Source organism: Buteo buteo, chromosome 11 (assembly GCF_964188355.1).
Source record: "Buteo buteo chromosome 11, bButBut1.hap1.1, whole genome shotgun sequence".
NCBI classification, from domain to species: Eukaryota; Metazoa; Chordata; class Aves; order Accipitriformes; family Accipitridae; genus Buteo; species Buteo buteo.
Window position 1 is genome coordinate 42,145,961 of NC_134181.1, and position 25,257 is coordinate 42,171,217.

At 41.0% G+C, this 25,257-nt stretch overlaps 1 protein-coding gene across 2 annotated transcripts in view; it reads right to left on the reverse strand.

Annotated features, from left to right (window-relative positions):
• MED13L (mediator complex subunit 13L) overlaps window positions 1-7,222 on the reverse strand; it is a 204,047-nt gene extending 196,825 nt beyond the window's left edge. The window contains exon 1 of one of the 2 annotated variants that reach the window (XM_075041838.1): window positions 6,286-7,222. In XM_075041838.1, the coding sequence (XP_074897939.1) occupies window positions 6,286-6,357 (72 nt within the window). In that variant the 5' untranslated portion in view covers window positions 6,358-7,222. Of the gene's footprint in view, window positions 1-5,679; window positions 5,793-6,285 lie in introns of those variants that run through there. The other variant, XM_075041839.1, reaches the window with a different exon arrangement.
• Between the last annotated feature and the right edge of the window lie 18,035 nt (window positions 7,223-25,257).

Below are 25,257 nucleotides of genomic sequence, written 5' to 3' on the forward strand. Positions count from 1 at the left end.
AAGAGTAAATGAATACACACAGACTTGAAAGAATATAAAACTACACTTGTCAGCCTTAAAGGCAACAGTCTGAAAAGACCAACCACCTATTCAGTGTTATTAGGTTCTGTAGGATCCCACAAACAAGTTTAGGAAAAGGGTTTGTAGGACAGCAATGTAGTAAGTCTGTGGACATCAACTGGTAACCTCCCACAAATACAAAGGAGGGACTAGGAAAAAACCCAAAAGACACTAATTTATAATTTGATGATCCTAGTGTATATCGGAGTCAGGAGACAGTCAGTACTGAATGAAAAATAAAAGGCAGAGAAGGAGTAGGACTCAAGGCTTTGGAAGTGAAAGCACGGTAACTTTGAGGAGATGTAACAGCATGGGAAAACAATGAAAGACTGCAGAAAGGTGCAATGTGGTCCCAGTCACAGGACGCGAGAGGAAAATTTGTAGCAGCATTCTTGATATGACCAGGGATGTTTTAGTCAAACCCCGATAAAAGGATGCTGCCACAACCAAGGATGTAAAAGTGAAGACTGGGGGGCGGGGGGGGGTGGGGGGGGGGGTGGTGTAACACCGTAGAGCCACCAAGGAAAAGTGGAGACAACAGGTTAAGCGTTCTCATCCAGTAAACAGAAAGCTTCAAACAAGCATAGAAGTTCAACTTACTACAAAGTATAATACTCCAGTAACATCAATGTTCTTTCGGTATTTAAAAAGCAGTGCATCTGCACACACACACGCACACTCCCTTTACCAAGGCATAACATTTTTGAAGACAGAGATAAAAAAATTAAAACAAAATCCATAAAAATTCCTTCTTCATCTAATGACCAAAGTTAATCAAGTTAACACATTCAGCAGATACATCTTATATGCACCACAATTTTTTTTTTTCCACTGAAGCTCAAAACTTTCAGTATCTTTAGATTTTTTCAAAAGAATTGCACCGTCAAGAAGGAAAATAATAGAAGAAAGGTCAACATACAGGATTAAAGAGTTCCTTCTTTACTCTCTTTCACATAAGGAAGTGCTCTCAGAAGCACAAGGGAAGAAAAATTCAAGATTAAATGAATCTGGGGGGGTTTTGAGAACTGGGGTTATGATGTCAATACTGCACTTAATTATGTAGAAAAATCCAGAAATATGTATTTTCAGATAGTATTACAGTAAGTGAAAATCATGATTCTTAAGACACAGTTACCTAAGATTATTTTCTTAATCACGTTGATGTTTGCAATAGCCGTCTTGCCAAAGGACTCGCATTGTCACCAAAATCAGAACACAGTCATCGGAGAAGGATTCGCAGCCCCAGTATACATGTACATTCAGAAGATAATCCCGATTTCAAGAAAATCTCACTCAAATATTTCTTAGCGGCTAGCTTGGGATTCTTCGGCATGCTTTGTCCTGAACTGCAAATGTCACTCCTGTGCACACGATTTTCTTTGTGCAATATTCAGAAAAGGTTAGTTACCCAACACAGATTCATTAATTCCACTCCCAAAGCTGGGCAAGCTAACTGAATGTCGCTCCGTCCCAATCTCTTAGCAAATCTGGGTCTATTTTCTTCCAACTCACACCCTAGTATACACCATTAAACTGTCAAATACTCTGACAGGACATAATAAAAACCTGCCACTGCAGTGATTTAAAATGTGAAATAATCTTTTATTAGCAGGAAGCGAGCAAGCTAATGTCATTTTTCTACTTCTATCTTGTTACCTAATAAAATTCAGGATAAAGGTAACTAAAGAATGTCGTACTTTTGGAAAACTTGAGAGGTTAATTCCATTTCTTAAATATACATGCATGTAAATTCACACCTACATACAATTTCAAACAAGCAAGATATCTACTACATAGTGATGTAACATCCTGCATGCCAAAATAACAGCCTACTGCTAGGAGCACTGCATTTACGATAATACAATAAGCAAGAACAACTACTGGTTAATTTACTGCTACTTAAGCAGGTGGTTGGGCAATCAACCATTTACTATGAAGTCCTTTACCGACAATTATGCAACACCAAGGAGTACCTCACTGGCAACCTCTGCCGCCTTCACTTTCTGAATGCCATGAAAAACTTTTAAGAAAATAATTCAAATGCCATCTCAGATTTCCTTGACTCCTTTCAGTTTCATTCTGAAAACGGCAACAAAACTCACTGATCGAAGGCAACAACTTCTGTTCCTGTTTGCAAACTGAAAAAAGTAACAGTAGCAATGACCTTTACAGTTAGTAAATTTGCCTTTGAACACTAACTGGAACAAAGACACCATTCCTACTAACTGGACCTTTCTGGCAGCAGGTTTCTGTAAGAACACATTTAAACCAGTACTCATGACATCTTCCATACCAGCTTCTATAAAGTCCTCTATAAATAGGTCTCACTTTCCAAGAACACAATCATGTCTCTTCCAGGCTGAAGACTCCTACAGTATCTAATCTTTCACCACATGAAAACTACTCCAAATTTTAGGTCACTCCTGACACCCTTTGCTGTACTCTTTTTCCAGCTCCAACATATGAAACGTTACGCAACTTCATCCCAGTTTTCAGAGACTGACTTGTGCCTTTGGATCCACCGCAGCAGCTAAGCCAGACAGCTGGGGAAACATCTTCATACTTCACGCAAGCCCTCACCATCATATGATTAACCCTTACTCACAGGAGAAGTCATACTAATTTCAGCAAGACTACTTTTATGATTAAGGATTATTCACAGGAAGACTGTTTGCCAGCTGGGTCTGAAGTTTTAATACAAAGTGTATTACCTCAGAACATTTTGCTCTAAATAGTTATTAGACAACTCTTAATTAGTATTTAAATAAACTGGCCCTTAACAATTGCTTATTAAATAAATACTCTTTTGATAAACAGACACTCTTTTTCAGAAGCAGCAGCAGACATTTTGACTACTGCAAAAACAGAGTTAGGATTAATATAATTTCTTCTACTGCTGTGCCAGAAACATAGCAGTTTCAGACAGAAAGCGTATTTTTAATGAGCAAGCCTATTAATCTGCTGCGTATGCCAGCATAAACAAGTTTATATCCGAGGTGTACTCTGAGGACAAATATGCAAACCGGTCCTTACATCATCTTACTAAGAAATGCTTTGCATTTAGAGCGAAACTCTAGATTTCTTTGTGTAGGTTGGCTGTGGGGTTTTTTGCCTGACAGAGCATACAAACATTAACCCATTTTCTAGAATGGCACAGGATTCCTGCTTCAGTATAGAGCAATACGCAATACAGACAACAGCCTTTTGCGTCACTAACTCCAGCGGGACACTTCATGAAACCCAACTAGGCAAGCCTGAGATCACACTCAGCATCTGGATATTCAAAGCTAACTTTAAACTTTTAACTGAAGACTCTGCCTTCCCCTCAAATGAAATATTTTGAGCTAAGAACACTAAGGACCCCTATACTTTCTGGACATCACTGATAAAAGAGAATCAGTTGCTAAAAAGCTTTTAGAAAATATTTTCCGTAAAAAGATTCAGAAGAAACAGTGGTATCTAACCTCTCTCTAAAGGCTGCCTACAGTCAAAAGAAAAATAAGACAGAGATTATGAATTGTTAAACCAACCCGAATCCACTACAGCAACCAGACAGACTCGCCACAAAGCTCTGCTTTCTCTGGGGTGGGGAGATAGCGTTCCTTCTTAAACAAAACAAATGTTTGTGGGAAGAAATTATTTCAACATAAACAAACAGAATCACAGTAGATTATAACTATTTCAGAACTGTAACTCTCCAGCCAAGAACATTGCTTTGTGATTCACACCCAAAACAAAGCCTGCAATAAAAAAATTTAATTGTCAACTTCTAAGAGCAGAATCAGTTCAAAGAGATTTGTAATCCACCTGACTCCTAAAGAATTGATGAATTCCCATCAACAGCTGATTTAGTTTGTGCATGTTTTTGTTCCTTTACACTGAAAAAAGTAAATGATTAGCAAAAGTTTCTCTAGTTAGTAATCCAGACTACTGTAGCTTTAACACTTCATAAATTTTGAAATGACCATGACAATTTGAGGTTAAAGGGTTAATGGTGTTGGCCACGTATTTCCAGTCAATATTTCCTTTCTCAATATTTTTCACTGATTCATAAATCCTAACAAATACTAACATAATATAAATCACCCTAATGGTTTGCATATATGCTATATTAAAAAAAGTAATACTACGGTATTGCACTTCTTTTTGCAAGTGGAGCCAGAAAACAATAAAAACATTACCGTTTCATACATAGCACCACATTACAGGTATGGATACCTCCCACAAAATTACATGAGAGATTAAAGGGTTGCACATTAAACTCATTATTATTATTACTATTAAACCCACTAGCAAAAGAATTTTGCTAAACTTATTTCAATGATATTATACACCCATTTAAAATTTAACATTTCCCTAGTCTAGTAAGGTGGGGAGGAAAAAAAAAAAGAAAAAAAAACCCAAACACAACACCAAACCACAATAACTACGAAATAACTTCACTTTATAATTTATGCTAATTGCACGCCAACAATTATTTTTAACAGTGACAGATTTGCAGACGGCAACTACATGAAACATTACGCTTCTCAAAAACACGCTACTCAATTCTCCATTAATAAATGGAGACTTCACAACTCTCTTTCTGTAAAGGACAAAGCATTCACTACCTTGCTCTTACAATCAGATACAATTGTCTCCCTCACGCTTACCGCTTTTTCTTTCTTACTGGGTAACAGCACTGCAGTCAAAACCACCATAACAATTCCTGCATCTTGATACATATAACACTGCTATACATTTATATTAGAAAATGCTTTCAAACAGAAGCATAGGTACAAACTCATTCAACGCAACAGTTCCATAAAAAGCCAAAGTAAGAATTGCATTTATTCTTGCAAAAGAATCTCTGGGTCAGTTTCCTAGCAGCATGACTACAGCTTCTTGTCCCAGATTCTTAAAAGGTATAAGCAAAATAAAAACCAAACACACACACATAAAAAAAAAGAGGCAAAATAATGAACATACAGCAGTAAAAGGTGAAAAACATAAAACAAAGAGCTCGATCATTTGCGTTTTTAATTAATTTTCTTTTTTCTCCTTAATGCCTATAAGGGAGCTAAAAACAACATCTCCCTTTCTATTAGAAAAAGACCACCACCACATATACCCACCTCCAATTCTGGCAGAGCTCTGATGTGGGGAGGGGGTATCTACTAGAAATCTTTCCTACATGCTCCCCCCAAACTTGCATTACAAGTTTTTGCTTTAATTATACCATACCATGCACTAAAAAAGTCCCTCCTTCCCTCTGACATTATCCCTGGTAGCACTAGAAGGCTCTTGATGATCCAATAGTCCTCTCACTCACTCAGCTGTTGCCCAGCCAGACGGCACAATGTTCCTACATGTGTCAGGTAAAATAACGCAAGGTCTTTCCAAATGACTTTGCCCTTACAGAGAAACGAATTGTTTTTCTTGTTTTTGATTTAAATTACAAATCTGTAGCTAGCCAAAAGCGATACCATAATTTCTGCAACATTAAACCGGGCAATACGAGTAGGAAGTTGTCAGTTACCAGTAAGATGGGTAGACAGCGTCTATGCAAACAAGCTACCCAGCATGCTACATTTTCAGCCACTGAAAAGGTTTGGGGTTTCTCTTTTTTTTTTTTTTTACCTCTCGCCCCCAAGCACGATCTACGCCAAGCGGAGACCACGCCGTAACAACAGCTGACGTGCAGTCACAAGAGCCCCAGAGCACAAGTCCGACAGACAATCACGCTACGCGACCGCTCGCTGCTGCTGCTGCTGAAATGGCGTTTGTCATTGTGAAAGGAGAGAAAAAACCCCACAGTTCGGTAGGCACAAAGCACACAGGGCAAGAAGTGCCAAGGGAGGCGGGGAGAAGAGACTGTTTACCAGAGAAGATGGTCGTACATGCAGGCAGCACGGGCGGGGGGGGGGGGGGGACGGGGGGACGGACGGACGGACACACAGACACACGATCCCTTGCCTCCCCGCTCCCCTATTCAGAGCAGCGCAGCCGCGAGAGCAACACACGCACTCGCAGCGAACCACGTTAAAGAGCAAAATAAACACGGGGAGCCGGGCCGGGGGAGGGGCCAGCGGAGGAGCAGCCCCACGGGCCCCGACTATAAAGCCCCCCCACCACCCCCGGCAGCTGCACCTCCACCGGCGAACTGAACCGTCTGCGCGGCGGAGCGCCTGGTTAACTCCCCCCCCCCCCCCGGGCCGCCCTTTCCCCGCAGCCCCGGGCACTCACCAGCGAGAAGAGGTTCGAGTGACAGTCCTCCAGGCTGGCCCCGTTCGCCACCCAGTTCGCCGCCGCAGTCATGATCCTCGGCGAGTCCGGCCGCCAGAGCGGGGCATGTCTGAGGAGACGGGCCCGGCGGAGGGGGAGTGGGGCGGGGAGCGGGGGGGCGGCTGAGAAGCAGCAACAGCGGCAGCGGCCGCGGCGGCAGGCGGCACTCCTCCGAGCTGGCCGGGGCGGCAGCCGCGGTCCGGTCCGGCCCGCTCGGAGCGGGGGAGCGCGGCCGGCAGGGGGAGCGCCGCGGGCGGGGTGGTCCGGGCGCCGAGGCCGAAGCGGGCGCGATCCTCTCCGCCCGTCCCCGGCCCGGTAATCCTCAAACGGCGCGGCCCGGTGCGGCGGGGACCCTCTCCGGCGGAGCCCGGGGGCGTCTCGGTCCGAGCCCCCTCAACACGGGGCGGGGGGACGAGGGGGCTGGCTCCTTCGGTCCTCCAGGCCGCCTCAGCGTCGCCGGGGCGAAGAGAAGAAACGGGGGGGGGCCCGGGGCCCTCCTTCCGCGTCCAGGTCTGGCCCCCCCCCGGCCGGGGTACGCGTCGCGGCGAAGGGCGGAGGGGAAGGAGAGGGGAGGGTCTCCTCCCGCGGGCCGGGGGAGGGTCCCGGCCCCGGTCCCGGTCCCGGGCAGTGGCGGCGGCGGCGGGCGGGGGGCGCTGTCTCGCGTGCCGGCGGAGGCCGTGTCCCCTCCCCTCCCCGCCCGGCCGCCCCTCGCTGCTGCCGCCGCTGGCTGCGGGTGGATGGTGTTTTCCTCCTCCTCCTCCTCCTGCTGCTGCCGCCGCCGCCGCCGCCTTGTTTACGCTCCGTGCGGGGCTCCCGGTCCTGCGGGCGGCGGGCGGCAGCCCCGGCCCAGAGAGGGAGAGCCGTCCCCGCCCGTCCTCGCCCCCCCCTCCGCCTGGCGCTGCCCGCCCAGCGGCCCCGCTCACCCGCTCCTCCTCACACACACACTCGCCTCTGCCTCTCTCCTCCACTCTGACAGCAATGGCGGCCGCCAGGCGCAACTCGCCTCGCCATTGGCCGCCGCCGCCCCACGTGACGCCCGCCGGAGGGCGGGGGCCCGGCAGCCGGGGCTCCCCCCCCCGGCCCCTCCCTCCGCCGCGGCGGCGCCCGCCGGGCCGCTGGGGGCGCGCGGGAGCCCGGCAACGGGTGGCGGGCGGCGGCGGCGGCCGGGCCGGGGGACGGCGGAGGCGGGGAGCGGCGGAGCGGGAGCCGCCTCTCGGGACGGGGCACGCTTTCTCGTTGTTGGCGCTGCCGGTGCGGCGGGCTCCGGGGGTTTCTCCTGCCGTCCCCGCCGAGGGGCTACCGGCCGCCGGATAAACGCTTCACCGCCAACGAAGAGGGTCCGACGGGTTTCCCGGCGGGCACCTGCGAGTTTTCAAACTCGCTCCGAAAGTATCCGTGCCGATTACTTCAACGAGGGCGTCCGCCGGGAGCTCCCCTTTAACAGCCAAGGTCAGCCCCGGGTTCTGCGGACCACGCGAAACGCGAGTTCGCCAAAATCCAGAGCAGTCCCGCGTGGGTCCCATCAGAAACAGCTTTCCAGGCGTCGTGCACGGTTACTTTTTTATAAAAGGAACTCGAGAGTGCCTGAGTTAAACAAACAAATGAAATTCATTCCTGTCATAGTCACGGTCCTGAGAGGAAGAAAGGATGGACGCAAACAATAAATATTAAATACTTTGTTTCAGACGTGTAATTCATAACAAAAAAAAATGTTTTCGCCGTTCGGAATGACCCTTTGATTCTAACCAGTGGGAACCTGACCTGCTTAGGCAGATTAAAGCTCACCTGCCCGAGTTTCTCACTGACAGGTGTGTTCCACAGGTGACGACAGAAAGCAAATGTTGCTGCTTAAAAGACAGATTATTTAGCAATTCGGCTTAAGCGTTAATACAGAAACATACACGTTTTCAATGATCTGGTTCAGTGGGAAAAGTTCTCGCTCTGCTCAATGGCAGCCTTCCTTATCATGAGTTTAATCTTAGGCACCTTTTTTGCAATTCACTGTTCTTCGTAATAAATTAAGATTAGCATCTATTTTAATGACTGAATGGAGTTTGTTTGGACTTACCTCAGAGTAACAAATCTCTAAGGCAAACAAGCGGCACAGCCATTTAGCTCAATTACGTACACACAGCGATAGATAGAATTTAGGCCAAAAGAAAATTTCCACCAAGACCAGTGCTCTTACCACGTGCATTCTTTGTCTGACAAGTCCGATCCATCATGCCCCGTTCCTTCCACTGTCACGCCGAACAGGAATTCCGTGTTGCAAAGACCGGGCCTCTATTAGTGAGAGGAAGAGTGTTTTCAAACACAAATTAAATATTCACATTTGGTTACAATTGCAATTTATTTATTTTTTTTACACCTACTAGTCAGCCAAACAAAGCCTAGACTCACCCTAGGGCAAGACTTTTATCTTCCTTCACTTCATCTAGGAGAATCAAAGCGGTACAAAGATGCTGTAAAAGCCCCGAACTGGTAAGGAGCAAAGCTGACAAAGTAGCCAAACTGCCGTCGTCTAGAAGTGGCTCGCTACAGCCTGGCAATCCAGAATCAGGGGAGTACTTTGGACAATGTTGCCCCACTTCCTTTTGGCAACAAGCCTTATAAACAGAGAACACAATCTGACACTTGTAAATATGTCAAGCAATAAGTATTAACCAGCCACAAAACACATCCTTCCACGTGAAAACAGTACAGTTCTTCGTAAATACACTGCAGCATCAGTTGTCCATCCTATCACCAAATGATGCCTAGGGTACAACCGACCCTTTGATGAAGTATCCATTCTATTTCTGGAATAAAAGAACATCCCTTATCATTATAAAAAAATGATTTCCTTATTATAGAAATATTTTGAAACTGAGAATCACATTATTACTTACCCCAGAGAAAGCTAACAATACTGTGCAGAATTAGACGGTGCAGAATTCATGTTTCTTCCATATGCTGCTTACCCTCCAAATGGCATTTCCAGTTGTCAGCATTCCTCTTCTGGATCTTCCAAGTAGAGACAACTCATTATGCTTGATTTTCTCATGAAAATGTGGGGTCTAACACATGATTCAGATCCATTTTCATGGGGAGAAATGTTAATATAGCACTGCGCTAATAATGCTGTGCTGCTTTGGCCATTTTTCAGGATGACTATGAACGTTAACCACTCCTTAAATTAAAGATCTTTTAGTATAATTAAATTACCTGTAATGGGTCAATGTTCTGAAGTTGAAGGTTGCCGCTTGCATTTGTGAAAGCCTATCGGTCAAACATTTTGACCGCGTCCCTGCATTGCAAAGTTCATTTTGTTGTTAAACTGAAAAAAAGATAGCATCTTTTTAAGTGGTTTGCCAGTTACTTGACTTTATATTATGTTCAGTTATCATAGACAAGAGAAATCGTTACAGTCTAATCATTCACTTCACAGTACCAAACTAGGAAAGTTCCCTTGCTGTCTTCTGACAACAGTGTTACTTAAACCAGACATTGTTCCACTTACAGATATCATATACAAGTACAAGTGACACTTGCTTGTGGGTAATTATCCTAGGTGGTATGTGGTGGAACGTGTTTCCCAGCTCAGGGTATTCAAGTTTAGTTCCCTGTTATCTTTTACTTTTTTTAAAAAATTGATCAATGAGCATGAACAATAACATTGGGGCTTCTACTTTAACAAAATAACCATTTTTCTGTAGTAGCAAGATACAGGAACCTTTTAATTAATTCTGCCAATGTATTAACTTGCAAGCTGCAATTCTGAAACTCAGAAGCAGAAAGGAGTTTCCGGGCTCCTGGAGATCAGCTGTGTCACACTTAGCCTTCACCCTACAGAGCTGATAAGCACTCTGGGAAGGAGCAAGTTACCTACTCTTACAAAATTAGTCCAAATAGTGATAAGCAAGCTTCTTTTATTCTAGAACAACTTACCAAGAGCTTACGGTAATGATCAAACCTGTTCTTCCAGGAGGATGGCTCAGCAGTTTCATAGACTTTGTTTTCACCAGCAGGTGTTGCTTATGCTTCAAACGAAACATGGAGGATGAAACAAAGATGTCAGGAGGCTAAGGAAAAGCTAGAATGTCAAAGCAGTCGCTTGGTTTTATTCTATCTTAAAGTACGACCACTTTGCTGTACTTTCAAGTACCGATTTATGAAAAGAATATTTACTTGAGGAATACAACTGGCTTGAGCACTCAATCCAGGCAGGGCTCTGTCTGGGTATGGAGAGTTTGGCCCTTCTTACACCAGTAGCAGAACTGGAGTTCAGCCAAGTTTTGTCAGTGTCAAGAAGAAGCAGTGTTTGACATTTCATTTCAAAGACAACTCATTTCTAGGTAAAACGTATTTTTCCACGTATTTTTCCACATATTTTGAGTTAGGCATTATGGTTATCCACTAGCACAAACTCCAGCTTTTGCAGTATAAATAATGACTGCCAACTGTCATTTTTACTGTTTTCTAAATTTTCCTCTCCAGTTGCCTACAACACCCAGTAATGGAAAGGATAGCATGGAGGAGAATGATATGAGACCCAAATTGTGAACATAATACAAGCCAATGGTCTTTAACTAGTCTACATATCAAAAAGCAACAAAGAAAATAATTTTGTTCCCCCCCTGCTCTCAAGTTGCTCTTAAATAAATTCTGCTCAAGTTAGTAATTTCATTGACGATTACTAAAACTCAAAGAATTTTAGAAGTTCTTTGTCCATGATTTAGGTAGTTTGTTATTGCATGTTCTTGTAATGTAGTGCAGATGAACAGCCGAATTTCAGGTATGTTTCCAGTGGTCTCATTGTCTACTTTTTATGAGGTTAAATTAATTTCTTAAGTGTTTTTTAATTCATCCAGTAATTACATTTTTTTTGTTCAAGTGTTTATAAATAAGAACTCGTAATGATTTTGGTTTTAAACCAAAAACCTTTACTTCCACAAATTGAAGACTTAAGAGGAAAAAAAAAACCAAAACAACCAAACTAGTTCACTAGCATAAAGAAATGAACAGCATCTAATTTCAACATAAAAAAATAACCAAAAATGTTCACACATTAAATCCATACTAAATAGTTCCTAAATAGTTGTTTGTTTTGGTTTGGTTTTTTCGACCACTGATAATCTACAGATTGCCTGTAACCTAACATTTTAATTTAAATTTTATTAAGATACAGGACTGGCTACATTACTAAGTTTGTTTATTCCTAGCAAAGATAAAAAATTACCTGAGTTTTAAAACAAGATATTGATCTTCTGAAGGGATAGGTACTTCTACCTAAGAGGAAAATAAATACATAAGTAAAAGATTTGTTAGTAGAGAAGTTGTTCATGAGGCCCATAGTTTAAGTCCTGCTAGTGATTAGACTGCAATCTTTGAATGAGTCATCCTTGCTCACCATCATTATCAATAACTACTGCAAGATAGATCCACATAGTCTGTTTACAACCATCCCTAACTATAGAAGTAGCTATAGAAACTAAGTATATTTTTAATAACATGGACTATTTTAAATTGCACAAAAGCAAGTGAAAAAGCCCATAGGTCTCCAAACTGATGCTATCTGAGATTTTTATAGTATTTAAGCATTGTTCTTTGACAATCAACAGCAGCAGGGATAGTCTGCTGGGACTTCATGGAGTTTCTGTTTCTTTTCCTTTCCCAGGATGAAGAAAAGACCAAATGTAGGATACTGCCAGATGTGATGCTAGACCCCACAGTAGTTACACTGCAGGGATTTTGCAAATGCCTTTCGCAAATAATAGCTTCAGTTGACTAAATCTGTTGATGTCCCTGGGACTACTTACATGAACAAGCATCTCACAAGGCACAAGTGTTTCAGGGTCAGGATCGTGTGGGGGTTCAGAAAAGCACATACATGGCAGAGGTCAATGTTTCGACACACCTCTTAAAGAGTTATACACAAGAAAATTCCCTGAAAATTATTTTATTTGCTCATATGAATACTATACTAACAACACCTATTAAGGAGCAGTTTGAGGAAAGATTAATGACCTGGAAAGCCAATTCTGGGAAATTTTTCCACCTACAAGATAATGTTGAAAGAAATCTGCAAACTGTTTCAGAGGATTTAGATTAACTGAAGGTCATATCATTAGGAAAGCAAAAAGAGAAAAAGTTCAAGTTAATAGGTGAGTCATAATGACAAGAATGAGACATTTAAGCTTAGTCTGGTGAAGCAGATGTAAAGCTGTACATGGAGTTGAAAGTGCTCCCATATTTTTATCAAAAAAACAGACAAATTATCTTAGTAGCTCCTTGTTCTCTGGATTGTAAAAGATAGAAGAGAGGCAGGAAAGGAAGCGGGGGCAGGCACAAGGAGCCTAGACAAGGTCTTTCACTGTCTAGAAAGATAAAAGGTCATCTCTTACTATTATGGATGAAGTAGCAGCAGGAGTTGAGTGAGAGCAGTGAAGAGTGGTATGAACAGAGGAATGAACAGTAAAGAAAGGAAGGTGTCAAAGGTGCCTGACTCGTTATAAAGAGTAATACTAGTAGCATGGTGCCTTTACTGGTCACGTAAGTGTGAGGGAGTCAGGAAAAAAGAATGGCTAAGTTTGGCCATCTGAGGTTTAAATTGCCAGCACCAATTCGAGAAAAGACAAGGAAGGTCTCTAGCAACGTGGCTTTGGATGGAAGGATAAAAACAGTTCAGGAGCAGAGAAGTGGATTGATTTCTTTCCTACATCACGGTGATATTTAGATGACATTTCAGGTATAACTGGTAGGGATGAAGCAAATCGCAAAATGCAAACCATTACTTTCAAGAAAATGTAATGCTAAAAATAAAACTTGTTGAAAATAATAATAGATAAGATTAAAAAATAAAGCATTAAGTAGTCCCATATATGATGTCCCATTTGACAGTCAAAACGCTATCGTTGTGGTAGCAAGTTTTCACTTGCTTTTTTACAAAAAGAATGAGAACACTCTGTGTGTCACAGAGGCCTTCGAGAACTTAAGGTGTAAGGGGCATAAGTTTCAGTATAGAGTGAACTGGCCAGCGAGATCTTGCAAAGGCATCTACTGAAGGAAGACAAAGGAACGTGTTTATTTTTAGTTGGAGGTAAGGAACAGTTTTGTGCACCAGCATGCCCTGTTGGTTTCTGTGAGACGTGATTGTAAATTCGCATTTAAATATTCCATAGAACCAAAGCAAATGAGCTATTTGGAAAAACAGAAAGAAGCAAATGACAACTGAAACTATTCAGGAATAAAAGGGCAGCATGATCTAGGCAGAACAAAATGGCAAATACTTTTTAATTGTAAATTATTTTTGCACTCAAAAGAGGAAAGAATTGTGATGTTGGCTAGATACCTTGCATTATGAATAAACATACCTGAGTTTCTAAAGGATTTAATAATCTAACATGAAGCTCCTACTAGCCCTCCAGGCAGAGGATGGGCCTGTTGGGTCATGGTTTCATACCATCAAAGAGATAGATTTCATCTTTCAGATGTTGTTGTGCTCGCTTGGTAAGAATTCAGCTTATTAAAAGGTGTTAAATAAGATACAGGATAAAAATACTACAAAAGAAAAAAATGAAAAGATTTAAGGCTAAAAGGCAAAGTAAATATGGAAATAACATTTGGCGAACACATTCTGAGAACAAAACTCCAAGTTTATTTATTGGAATAGATTTTAGGGTAACTCTGGATGGGTGATGCAGCTTGATGTGCTATGACCTTGGAAGCAGCCAGTCAGGCAACACCCCATGCTGCAGATGTGGAATGTGCAGCTTTTGGCATGGCAGCTCAAATATTAAAATTGGCCCATAAATTTGAGTAGTTTTCAGTGTTTGAGAATCTTATTTTATCTGGATTAAAGTCCTCTTCCCCTTTGGCATTAGAAGGTGTTTATGGCTGTAAAAACAAGAATTGCAAAATATTGCCCTGAAATATATATGGACTTCTCCTGCCAAACTTACAATGTTTACTTTGCAGCTTAAAATGAAAACAGAAAAAAAAAATCTGTCAGGGACAGTATGGCCTTTCTAGATAAAGTGCAGGAAAAGTACGGGCAAATGGCAGATTAAGTGTATCACACCAAAATTTTTTTTGTAATTCTAAAAATCATCTTGCTTTACTGTGGCAGGAAAAGATAAGGTAGTTTCTTCTTGTAAGTCCTAAGAAATCTTTGCTGTTTTTAAAGTCACGCTCAAGTTCTATTATAAAAAAGATGAATAAAAACTATGGCTCATGGTCTGTGATCACTGACCACATTAGAGCCTGGACTAATGCAGCTCTCTCTCTTTGTCTTCTGTTATCCTCCAACTCTTCCCCCTTCAAATATTCATTCTTTCTTTTCTAGACTTATTGTTCCTCTTCTTGCAAACTGCAATTTCCAAGCTGTAGTTTTAAGTTCATCTAACGGATTCCACAATCCTCCTACAAAGTGAAGCACTATGAAGAAACTTTTTAAAAAACACAAATAGATTTGAATTTAAGATGTTATGTTACCATTATGATCTAGAAAAAGGAGCTGATAACTCTCAGCTACAGGTTGTTTCGCTTTTATACTGATGACATGGAATTGTATTTGGGAACTGATCCTGCAGTTATAAGTGAATAAAAGCTCTATGAGAGTTGACTTTAACATATTCTTACAATTGTTTGGCTTTTTTGATTGTACTCTGGTGTAAACACTTTCACACACTGTTGGAAGAAAGAAAAACAGGATCCTTTAGAAGACGGAAGAACAGAGTATCCATGCTATGAAAGCCTTGGCTAGAGCACTTCTGTATGGATTTGTGGAAACAGTTACCACAGTCTGAAAAGGTGTGATAAACTCTTTCTAGATGACAGCTCTAGAACTTCAGGCCTTTAGCAACCAGTGTGTAGATTCTTTATAAGTAAGGGATAATTTTTAATATTTTATCATACATACACCCACCATTCACATTCAAGTCCTTATAGGCACTATTAAGTTTTAATTGCCAATTTTTCCTCTCCTCTTTCCTCTAGATTTATTTTTCTTATCATTAAAAGTATATCTTATTGTTGCACTCCCACATTTTGTACTTCTAGCTTTCTGAGCCTAAAAAGTTATGTTGCAAAATTATACGAGAACAATTAAACAGCTTTTGGATCTGAAAAGGGGTGTGCAGCTGTTCCTGCTGTATCCCGAACAAAACAAGCAGTCAGTGAGCATTTATGAGACGAAAAGAAACCAGTTTGAAGTAGATGCCATTGTCATGGACTGCACCATTTAAAGAGAGATTAAGGTTCAGACTCATATCCCTGAAAATAACGCATCTAAAAACTAAACAGGCTAGTCAGTCACAGGTGTACCGACAGAAATGCACAGGCTATGTCCGTGCATTTTACTCTAGGCAGGCACACACATTTCAATATTTGTAATAGTTTCTGTATTATTCACAGTTTATGCCTGTTCCTGCTTCTGTCTTTGCTTCCTCCCACCCCATTCCAAACGGGGAGTCTGAACAACTAGTGAGGACCCACTGGAGGCTCATCACTAATAATGAGATTGAATAAGAAATGTTATGTTTTACATTCTGTTACCACTCTGACCTCATTAAGGCCCTTTTGTTCTGGAACCTTACTATCAGGACTTCCCTTTGGCCATAAAGCTGTCAAGTTCACTTACAGCTCAGTTATAAGAAATGTAAATCAAAGCAAATAGTAAGCTAGAGCTAAATTCTGCCTTTAAAACATATATAAACTGTATTTTTATAGGGAACAAAACATATGAAAGGTGAAGCTTGCTCTGTGAAAGTTCCAACCATTAAAATAATTTGCTGGATATCTTTGATGTTCATTTTCTTCAATTGTAAGCATTCAGTGATCCATCAACTGCAGATAAATGTTGTGCTGAAAGCTTTTGCTGAAATTATGTGAAGGAATAAAAGAATTACAGACGTAAGACTTCCATAGATGCCCTGTGTTGACATCTCTGTTTCCAAGCCCAATTAAATGAAACAACTCATTTCTCTGAGATTTTAAGGTTTCACAAGCTGTAATTTGAAGAGGAATTACAGAGCAAATCCTATTTTACTACTACTACCAAAAATGTTAAATATTCGCCTCATAAGAAATTAGACTCATATATAATACAATATTTCAACTGCTTTTAATTTAATCAACCGCTTTCTTGATTACTCAAGAAACTAGCCATGGCTTGAAATGTTTATTTAAAGGGAACCTATCTTTCAGACTGCTAGGCAAGCTTAGAGATATCTGTTCATCCTTCTGTTTTTCTGAAGCCTGGTGAGTATTGCTTTTTTGGATTTTTCTGACACTCATTTCAGGAGGAAACTCAAATGGTTGTCTTTGCTTGACATATGAAGAAAGGAATTACACAGTGATATTTATTGTTTTCCTAAGTGGAGACTGAAGTCTGTTGGCCTCATTTAAGACATACAACATAACTAATATCTACATATCAACTCAGCTGATAATTTTTGCTGCAAATCCTTGGACTGAGATTTTATGCAGAAGATCAATTAAAAATTTGAATGGATTTGCAAAGCCAGATGGAAAGAGTAACAATGACCTGGTCACAACATGAGCGTGCTTTCTGGTCCGAAGCAAGTAGCCGTCCTTCCTTTCTCATGGTTTACCTTCCACTGCCCACTTTGTCCAAGAAGCCGTAGTTCATATATTAGCAACTGTATTTTCTGAGGCCACAGCTGATCCTGTTCTAGTCTAATCAGGGATGACCTTCAGTTTTCTGGCACATGGACCTAACTTGAGCAAAGATCAACTCTGCTGATTTAAACAAACCCTTCCACTCATATTAGGAAACAAGTAGTGTTTGTACTTGCTGACTATCTCACATTTGTGGGGGCTTTATGGATACAAACTTATTCTGAAATGTGTTGGGTTTTTTCAGTTAGAAGTATAGTGAGTGCTGCTAACAGAGATTTTTTTAAATGATTGACAAAGCTACAAGTCGCAGCACACTGCAGTCTCTAAGTTCTATTCTAGAACTCCAAGCTAATATAGTATTTGACAAAACACAAAAAGTTGGTGTTCCACATTCATATTTGGAAAAAATATTTTTGTGTAAAATAAAAATTAAAATCATAGCTGTATAGTTTGAGTAAAATGGTAAACTTAGGTGTAACAATTCTACTGAATCTCTAGTTTGGTCTCTTAATATTAGGCCATCATGATGGACTGTACGAATGCACGTGAATCATAATTTTGTTGTTGTTTACCATTGTAAATACACTAAATCTTTACTAAGATTCAACAGGACACAGACCACTGAGTTTCAGGCTGAGCACATTCCCAGTCTACAGTTTGGCGTTGTAATTATTTGCAACTGAAGTCAGGCACACCACTCAGGTATACTTGCCATACCTGCCAAAAGGGGAGCCTCCCCATCCTATTTCTCAGTGTGAAATATCATGATCACTTATCGGAATATTAAGAACTTGGAAGATATCAAAACTGAAGAAAGGAATTGGGAGCATGAGAGCTGGATAACATTTCTAGCATTATCCTCAGTTCACTTTGTGGTTTTAGACAAGCCAATTGGCTTCTGGATGACTGTTTGTAATATAGGTCAAATATTTTTGGTAATGCTCACAGATTTTAAGTGAAGGATTACATTGTTATCGTAAAAAAGTTACTCTAGAACACTATTTTTGAAGTAATGATACCATTTATGAGCCAAAATCCAATTTGTGACTTTGGAGCCAGGAGCCAACTTTCATCAGTTTTCAGAGACTATGCCTACAGTGTCACACTTGCTTCAGTCACAAGCTAATACCTGAGGTCAAATTCTCTAATCATGCATGCTGCCTGTATGCTGGTGTGTACTCTGGCTCCAGCCTGGGATTAACCAGCTATCTTTCTATCAAGGACATTCTGGCACAGGGTGGGAATCAATACTCAAATTCTGCCTCTCAGGCAACAAGGGTACATTTCACTGGAGGTACTGGCCTGTGAGCACTCAAGCATGCATTCAGGAGGTATCAAAGAAGTCAACAGAGTTCCTTTAAATCCAGTTTTCATATATAATACCAGCTGTGGTGCTTTAACCTGTACACAAACTTTACATCTCAACAGTTGGAAAATCACTTTGGTATTATGTGTGTCTATCAGCTGCAAAAAAATGGAGATGCATTCCATAATGATTCTGATGTTCCACCTCACTTAAAGAGAACCCACTTTTAATTAAGTACGTGTAACATCACTGCAGAGTTTTCATGTTCTATTTAAACAAAGCACAACAGCCCAAGTCAAAAGTATTGTATGTATCAAACCTAGTATTTGGTCAACAACATTCCTTCAGATCAATTTCTGTGAGCAGTGGTCAGTTAGTTGGGCAGTGCAGAAATAACTCCTGAACTGTGCTATCTGGACCGTTCCTGTCTCTTGTAATTACTTCTACTCGGAGATGTCTGCCAAATTCTTCCCAGTGGACATATGGTCTCAGCAGGTAGGAACAGGCTGAAAGTGCTTTTCTTGCACTGACGTCAGTGGGGGAAGTATGACTGAATTCAGCTCCCGTGAAAATTAAATATTACCTGACTACTGCCTTTTTTTCAAGAGAACAGTAGCTTGGCCTAGTTATTTCTACAGCTTCTTGAGAAATCTTCATACTTTTTCTTCCAAACAGAAAGTGTCTTTACAGTTAATTAGAAGATAATACCAGTCAGCTTCTGCTAATTATTTGTATTTTTGCTTAACGCTTATAAATCTACTTGTTCAGGTATTATTACAAGCTAATATTTGTCTTGTAACACGCATTAGTCATTACAATTAGCAAGTAGAAATAGATTAGTCATGCGCAAACAATCTCATAAATGAAGTATTTATGCCCCCTTTGGGGACGGAAGGGAAGGTAATTTGAGCCCTTTATGATTATCAAGGGAAACCTGACTTGTCTCTTCTATTCACATCATTGTTTCAGGATTTCTTTTGGGGCAAACTAACTGGATGTGGGCTTCCTTTAAAGTCCAGTAGCACCACTAGAAGCTGTGTTAGTGATTTAATGAAAACCATCAGGTGTTACCTGTTCCTAAGACTGCTAGTCGGCATTGCTCAAATAAGTGTCACTCTTTTCTTTCAAAAATCTTTTCGGTTAATATATCTCCTTTTCCTGTGGCTGGAAGAAACCCTCCTTTCACATATCTGAATTTAGATGTTTTGTCTGAGCAGTGAGCAAGAACATTTATCCACAGACTCAGGGCTTCTATCGCCCCTCTCCAAGAAAGGAAGACTGAAGATTACAAAATTGGATTGAAGATTGGGATGTCACCACAATCTGTGTGAATGTGTCACCAGTGGCATGCAGCAGATCAAGCAGCTCCCTGGAAGACTACACTCAAAGCAAATCCCAGCTATGACCATGAACTTCCAGATGTACCTTCCAAGAAAAAGGTTATACAATGAGCCGATCAAAAACGTTAGTCCCCAAGTTTGCTTAGAGGAACTGCAAAAGGAAAGGGTCTGCATAAGTCCAGGACGAGGCTGCTTATTGCTTTTTATTCCATTTTCCAGTGGCTTTTCTTTGTCACTTCTACGTAAAATTCCTTCCTGTTTCTTTCCAATTTGATAAGCCACTCAGAAAACCTCACTCTTTGTGTGCGTGTATAAAATCTCCTAAAAAGTCACTGTTAAAATAATTAGACTAAGCCAATACATAATGCCATTTTAAAATTAAAACCCTAAGTCATTTCATGTAAGTAAATTTAACAACTGCATTAGTGTATTACTTTCTTCACTGCTTACTCCCATGGAGCCCAGGTAAGTGCACTGTTACTGACTGTAGCGAGTCACCCCATTCCCACCCATTCTTTCTTTTTTCTCCTTGCTATCCTTCATTTGCTCTAAAATATTTGCAATGAAAAATCAAACAACTCACAGCTTTTCCTCAAGGAAACATTTTCTCCAACTAAAGAAGTTGTCAAGCTTCCTAAAGGAAGCTGGAAAAAAAGGAATATTTGTTGCTGTGTTTAGCATGATTACAGAAATAGGTCACATATTGTTTCTGAAAGAAATGGATCACTAGCATACAGGCCCCCACAACTCATCCTGGTCTCCCTCCCTCCACCCCCGTACACAGTGCTCGAAGCATTCCACCATCCTTGCCAAATTCCCTCACAAATACTTTAATTCTTTACGTGCATGTCTCATTCCATCTGTTCCACATGCTCTTTATGCCATTTACATTCGTTGGCAGAGTCTGTGAGATGACACCACACATTATAAATTTGCCGTGTTTTAAAGCGGCTTAGGTATCGCATAAGGAAAATGCAGAGTAGCTCAAGGTCTGTGGTTTTCTCCTGGAGACCTGGGTTAATTCAGCTACAGGGCAAACTGCATGTGAGTGCCACCAGCAGGTTTTCAGATCAGTAAGGCTGTGGCTGTGAAATGCGACATTATACCTCCAGGTTTAGGAAGAAAAAAAGGCTATCCTTTGCAGGATTTATGAAGTGACTGCATGTATAAGAAACTTTGTGCCCAAATAAACAACATAGTAAAGGCAAATGTGATGTAAAGGAGGAATAAAGGAAAGTAGTGCTCAATGGGAAAGGTGGTGTTAGGTATGTGCATTGGTATCACTTGTCAAGCAAATGCTCCTTGTCTGATCCTTCACCACAGGAGCACACCACAAAAATGGGCCCACAAACTGTGAGTCTTCAGCTTTGCCTTTGGGAAATATGCAGTTGGTTTCAGGGTTTTGCAGTATGGTCACCTCAGCCCACAAACAGCTGTAAGTCTGTCTCTGAGTACATAGAGGGGCCACTGCAAACGTCTGTTGGACACAGATTTAAGAGTAGTTTCCAGGATAAGAATAGGGGAAAAAAAAAAAACCTCTTCAGGTTTCAATACAGGGACATTTGTACAACCAAAACACAGATCAGCTGTGTGCTTGGCCACATGCCTTAAACTCCTTGAACAAATTATATGAAAGCCTCAAGCCATGAAATTTCAATTATGTTCTAAGTGCTGGACACCAAACCTTTTCTTTCACCTCCGTAAGAGTATCTCAGATAAAAGAAACATGCACTTAAAGGACACATATCAACAGGGATTCAGCTAAAAAGCAGCACAAAATCTGAAGCCTGGGCATGGCGTGCCCTGTGGAAGACAGCTCTATGGCACCCACAGTACCCCTGCAAGACACAGTATCAGTGTATCCTATTACAAGGAGTAAGGTGGCCTGACAGTTACAGCAGCAAGCCAGAGTGCTAGAAATCAATGTTAGAAGTATCCATTTCTCAGGCCATTATGCAATATAATTACTTTACTACTATTATTAAGACGTTGTGAAAATACATACTATATTTCATCACAGGTCAGTCAACAGCTCTAACCTTCTCTTTTCCCAAAGTAAGACAACACAGCTTGCTTACCTGGCGAGATAGATTTCTCAATCTTTACCTCCACCTTTTTTCACATTCCTTTCCTCATCTAATTTTTCCTGTTTAGCTTGTGTGCTCTACCCAATACCCTGTTATCTTCTACCCCATCTCTCTCTTTCTTCCCTGTCTGTCATTACTACATTGTCTTTAATGTTTTCCCGCTCCCCTTCATTGCCAAGCTATAGTTTTCAACTGCTGTGAAAACGTTTGATTCATACAGTTCATTGTTTCCCCTGCAAAGGAATCATCATCTAAAATAACCTGCATGTGCATGAGCAAAAGCAGTAAAGGAAAGACTGCCATTCCCTGCTCGCCCTCACAGTTTGAAGCCTTGTAGGCTATTGCATAGCAAATGAGAAAGAAGAAAGATAAACAACTGCCACTGTCTTGAATGGGAAGGGAACTTGAGATAGTCTTTGCAGCATGGCATTGGATTTTTGATCCAGACGTTTTCATGCTGAGGAAAATAAAAGCTAGATTCTCTATTATCCAAACACTCTGTCCTTTATACATGTGCCAAGTCAACTTAGAATAATATGTCTTTGATTCCTGACCACTTCATACCTTCCTGTTAAAAAGCAGAGAAGGATCAAGAGCTTGAGGTGATGGCATGAATTCAACATCATATTTAGTTGGTTTGGTCTAAACCTGAGAGCTATCAGAGGTGTTAATCTGACAGGAAAAGAACTGAGGTATAGATTTACAATGGACTTAGGCTGATGCATCATCCTGTCCAAAGGAAGGTACTGTTCTCCCAGAATGGCATTCGGCACACACGTTCACGAAGAAAGTTTGGTTCTTCAGCAAGGCAGTCACAGAAAACAACATGCTGCTCCTAGCCCAGCCAGCGGAAAACACTGAAGCAAGGCGTATGTACGAAGTCTCTTCCTTCAGCAAGGCTGTATACCTCTTGATTCTCAGATACAAACTGCTGACCTTCATGGCCACCTTTACTCACCTCCGACAGAACTGGATCCCCAGCTAAGAACATCCTCCTCAAGTTTAGGTACCTAAGGTTATCCTTTTAGAAAATGTTCTCTTAAGATGCTGGGGTAATGCCCCCTTTTAATACAGTAACAAGGAAGTGGGAGACGTCTGCCTAGGGAGGTTCAAACCCGCATCTCCCATGAAAATGACCTAACTACTAAATTACAGGGTGTTCTAGGTGGAGTGTTCTCCACCCATCCTTTGATGATAGTCCAGTGTGTAGCAGAGTGAAAGATACATTGGGCAAAAGAGAAGGAGAATTATTAAAGCTTAATGATTAAGGCACAGACTTATTTTGCCTTGTTTTACCACTTACTGCTTTACCTAATGACATCACATAAGGCACTTCGCAAAAGCCGCTCTTTGATCCACAGAACCACTAAAACTTCAGTGAATTTGCTCATCTCATGAATTTCACTCACCTACAAGTTAATTTCCCTTCTAAAAATGTTATTTCACCTTTTAGATTTTCTTGTCTTTTTTAGGTGCCTACTGCCTTTCCTAATTACTGCATTATTTTTACATTTGAACATTTCATCCTTAGCATGTGCTGCTTGCATAATGGTGGAGAGGAAGAAACCATGTCGCCAGTTCATTTAGTGTACCCTCAAGGGGAAGAAAACCAGGAGGATGGGATAAAATAAATGATCAAACTCAGTAAAACCATTTCAGATTTAAGCTATTCTACAGTACAAGAGATTCACTCATTTTACATTTTGCCTTCTTTCCAGGCAGATTTGAAATTTTCACTTCTTCACTTCATAAAGTATCATAGAACCATGTGTTATACATGGTATATATAATTTATGGTTTCTTATGCTATTTTTGTGACCTTATATTTGGGAGTCAGTACCACTTGAGAATGACAACTATGAGAAATATTTCCTATTCTCCATCTAGGTTGCCAAGCATATATACAAACAGAGAAAGATAAGTGAGAAAAGTTCCTAATAAAAACGTGTCCACAAAATCACAGTCAATACAGAACAAACTGCTGTGGTTTGTGCACTGTCTTTATTGTAAATGTGATAATATGGAAACAAAGTGCATGCTTTTGTTCAAATGTTCAAAGCTTTTTTAAAGGAGAAAAAAAAATCATAATTTAAAAAGTTGTGTGTCTGTCTCAAAATAATTCTAATGAAAAAATAAGTATGGGATAAAATAGCTTGTAAGTTCATTTGTGGTTTTCTTTTACAAGTGAAATACCATGAGCAAAGACACAAGGAAACAGAAAGAGCTGTGATCTTCATCAGGTTAGGGTAGAGTTCAGCACCTCCTGTGTTTTAGGTATAAAAAAGTCTTCTAAGTGGGGAGGGGGGTGTGGAAGTGGTCATGTCCACAGTATGTAGACTAGAAACAAGAGTAGTCGGTTAAGACAGGAAGAGAAGCTACAGCGTGGGGAAAACACAGTATGTATTCACATTAAGCACCACTCACACAGTGAATTGAATAAAATAATTCTGAGTAGTAATCCCAGTGGGACTTGAGCCAAAAGGGTGAAAGGAAGGGAACACATTTCAGTTGTGATTCAAGAAGTCCTGGAATCCTTCCTGACCCGCTGGGTCGGAATTTCTGACTTGACACCCTGCTTTGACTCAGAATAGGAAACTGTATCCTAACTGCAGGTTTCTTTTTATAGAGTAAACTTTATTGCCAACTTCCTTTGGAGCACAAGTTTATTCCTCATAGTCTTTAAGCAATACACCAATCACAAGACACCAGTGCAAGAAAATGTGATCCCTGTTCCCCAAACCATAACACAGTCTTTATCCAAAAAGCAAACGAGAGGACCAAAGCTTGTCTTTATTACCCATCTCAGTAAATACAGTATGCACTGATGGGTTTTAAAAGCAGCTGGCTAATCTTTCCCCTCCTCCTTCTCCCCCTTTAAACTTGGCCAACGTGAAAGGATAGCGATATGGTCCAAGAAATGCTTGCCAGGATTAGAGGCTAAATTGGAGATTTTTTGTGTCATGCAATAACAGGCAGGGAATGGGAAAACATACACTAGTAGAGACATTGATCGCAAGGATTTTCACTAAATTTATTACACAGGAGATAGGCTGTCCTGGAGTATCAGACAAGATAATTCCAAGCTAGTTTGGGGGCACCAGAACTGACAACTTTGCAAATCACAGAATATACGCTCTGAGATGTGTTCTAGCTTTGGTGTTAATTACACCTTAAAAAGGGAAAGGTTTAAAATAATCGTGTTCCCTTTTGTATTATTTGATAATTGAAAAGGATAATTTGATTCTTTCAGCATTTCCACTGAATGGAAGAGATCAATAATGCATTAAAAAAAATACATATAAATCACGTTAAGCAAAGCAATACTGCTCAGAACATTTTCTGAGGTTGAGACAGCACCTCCTCTTTTAAAAATCCACTTTACATATTTAAATCAACATTGACCATTTAATCCCATTGTATCTTACATACAATTTTTTGAGTGAATGATTAATGCCAGAACAAGTGATAGTAATTAATCTTTCAATTCCTCCTTACTGAGGCTTCTCTTCAAGTCTATGAAGATGGCAAAGTCAGCAGGCAGGTTCCAGGTCTTGGCATCCAGTTTGGGTTTGAATGAAAT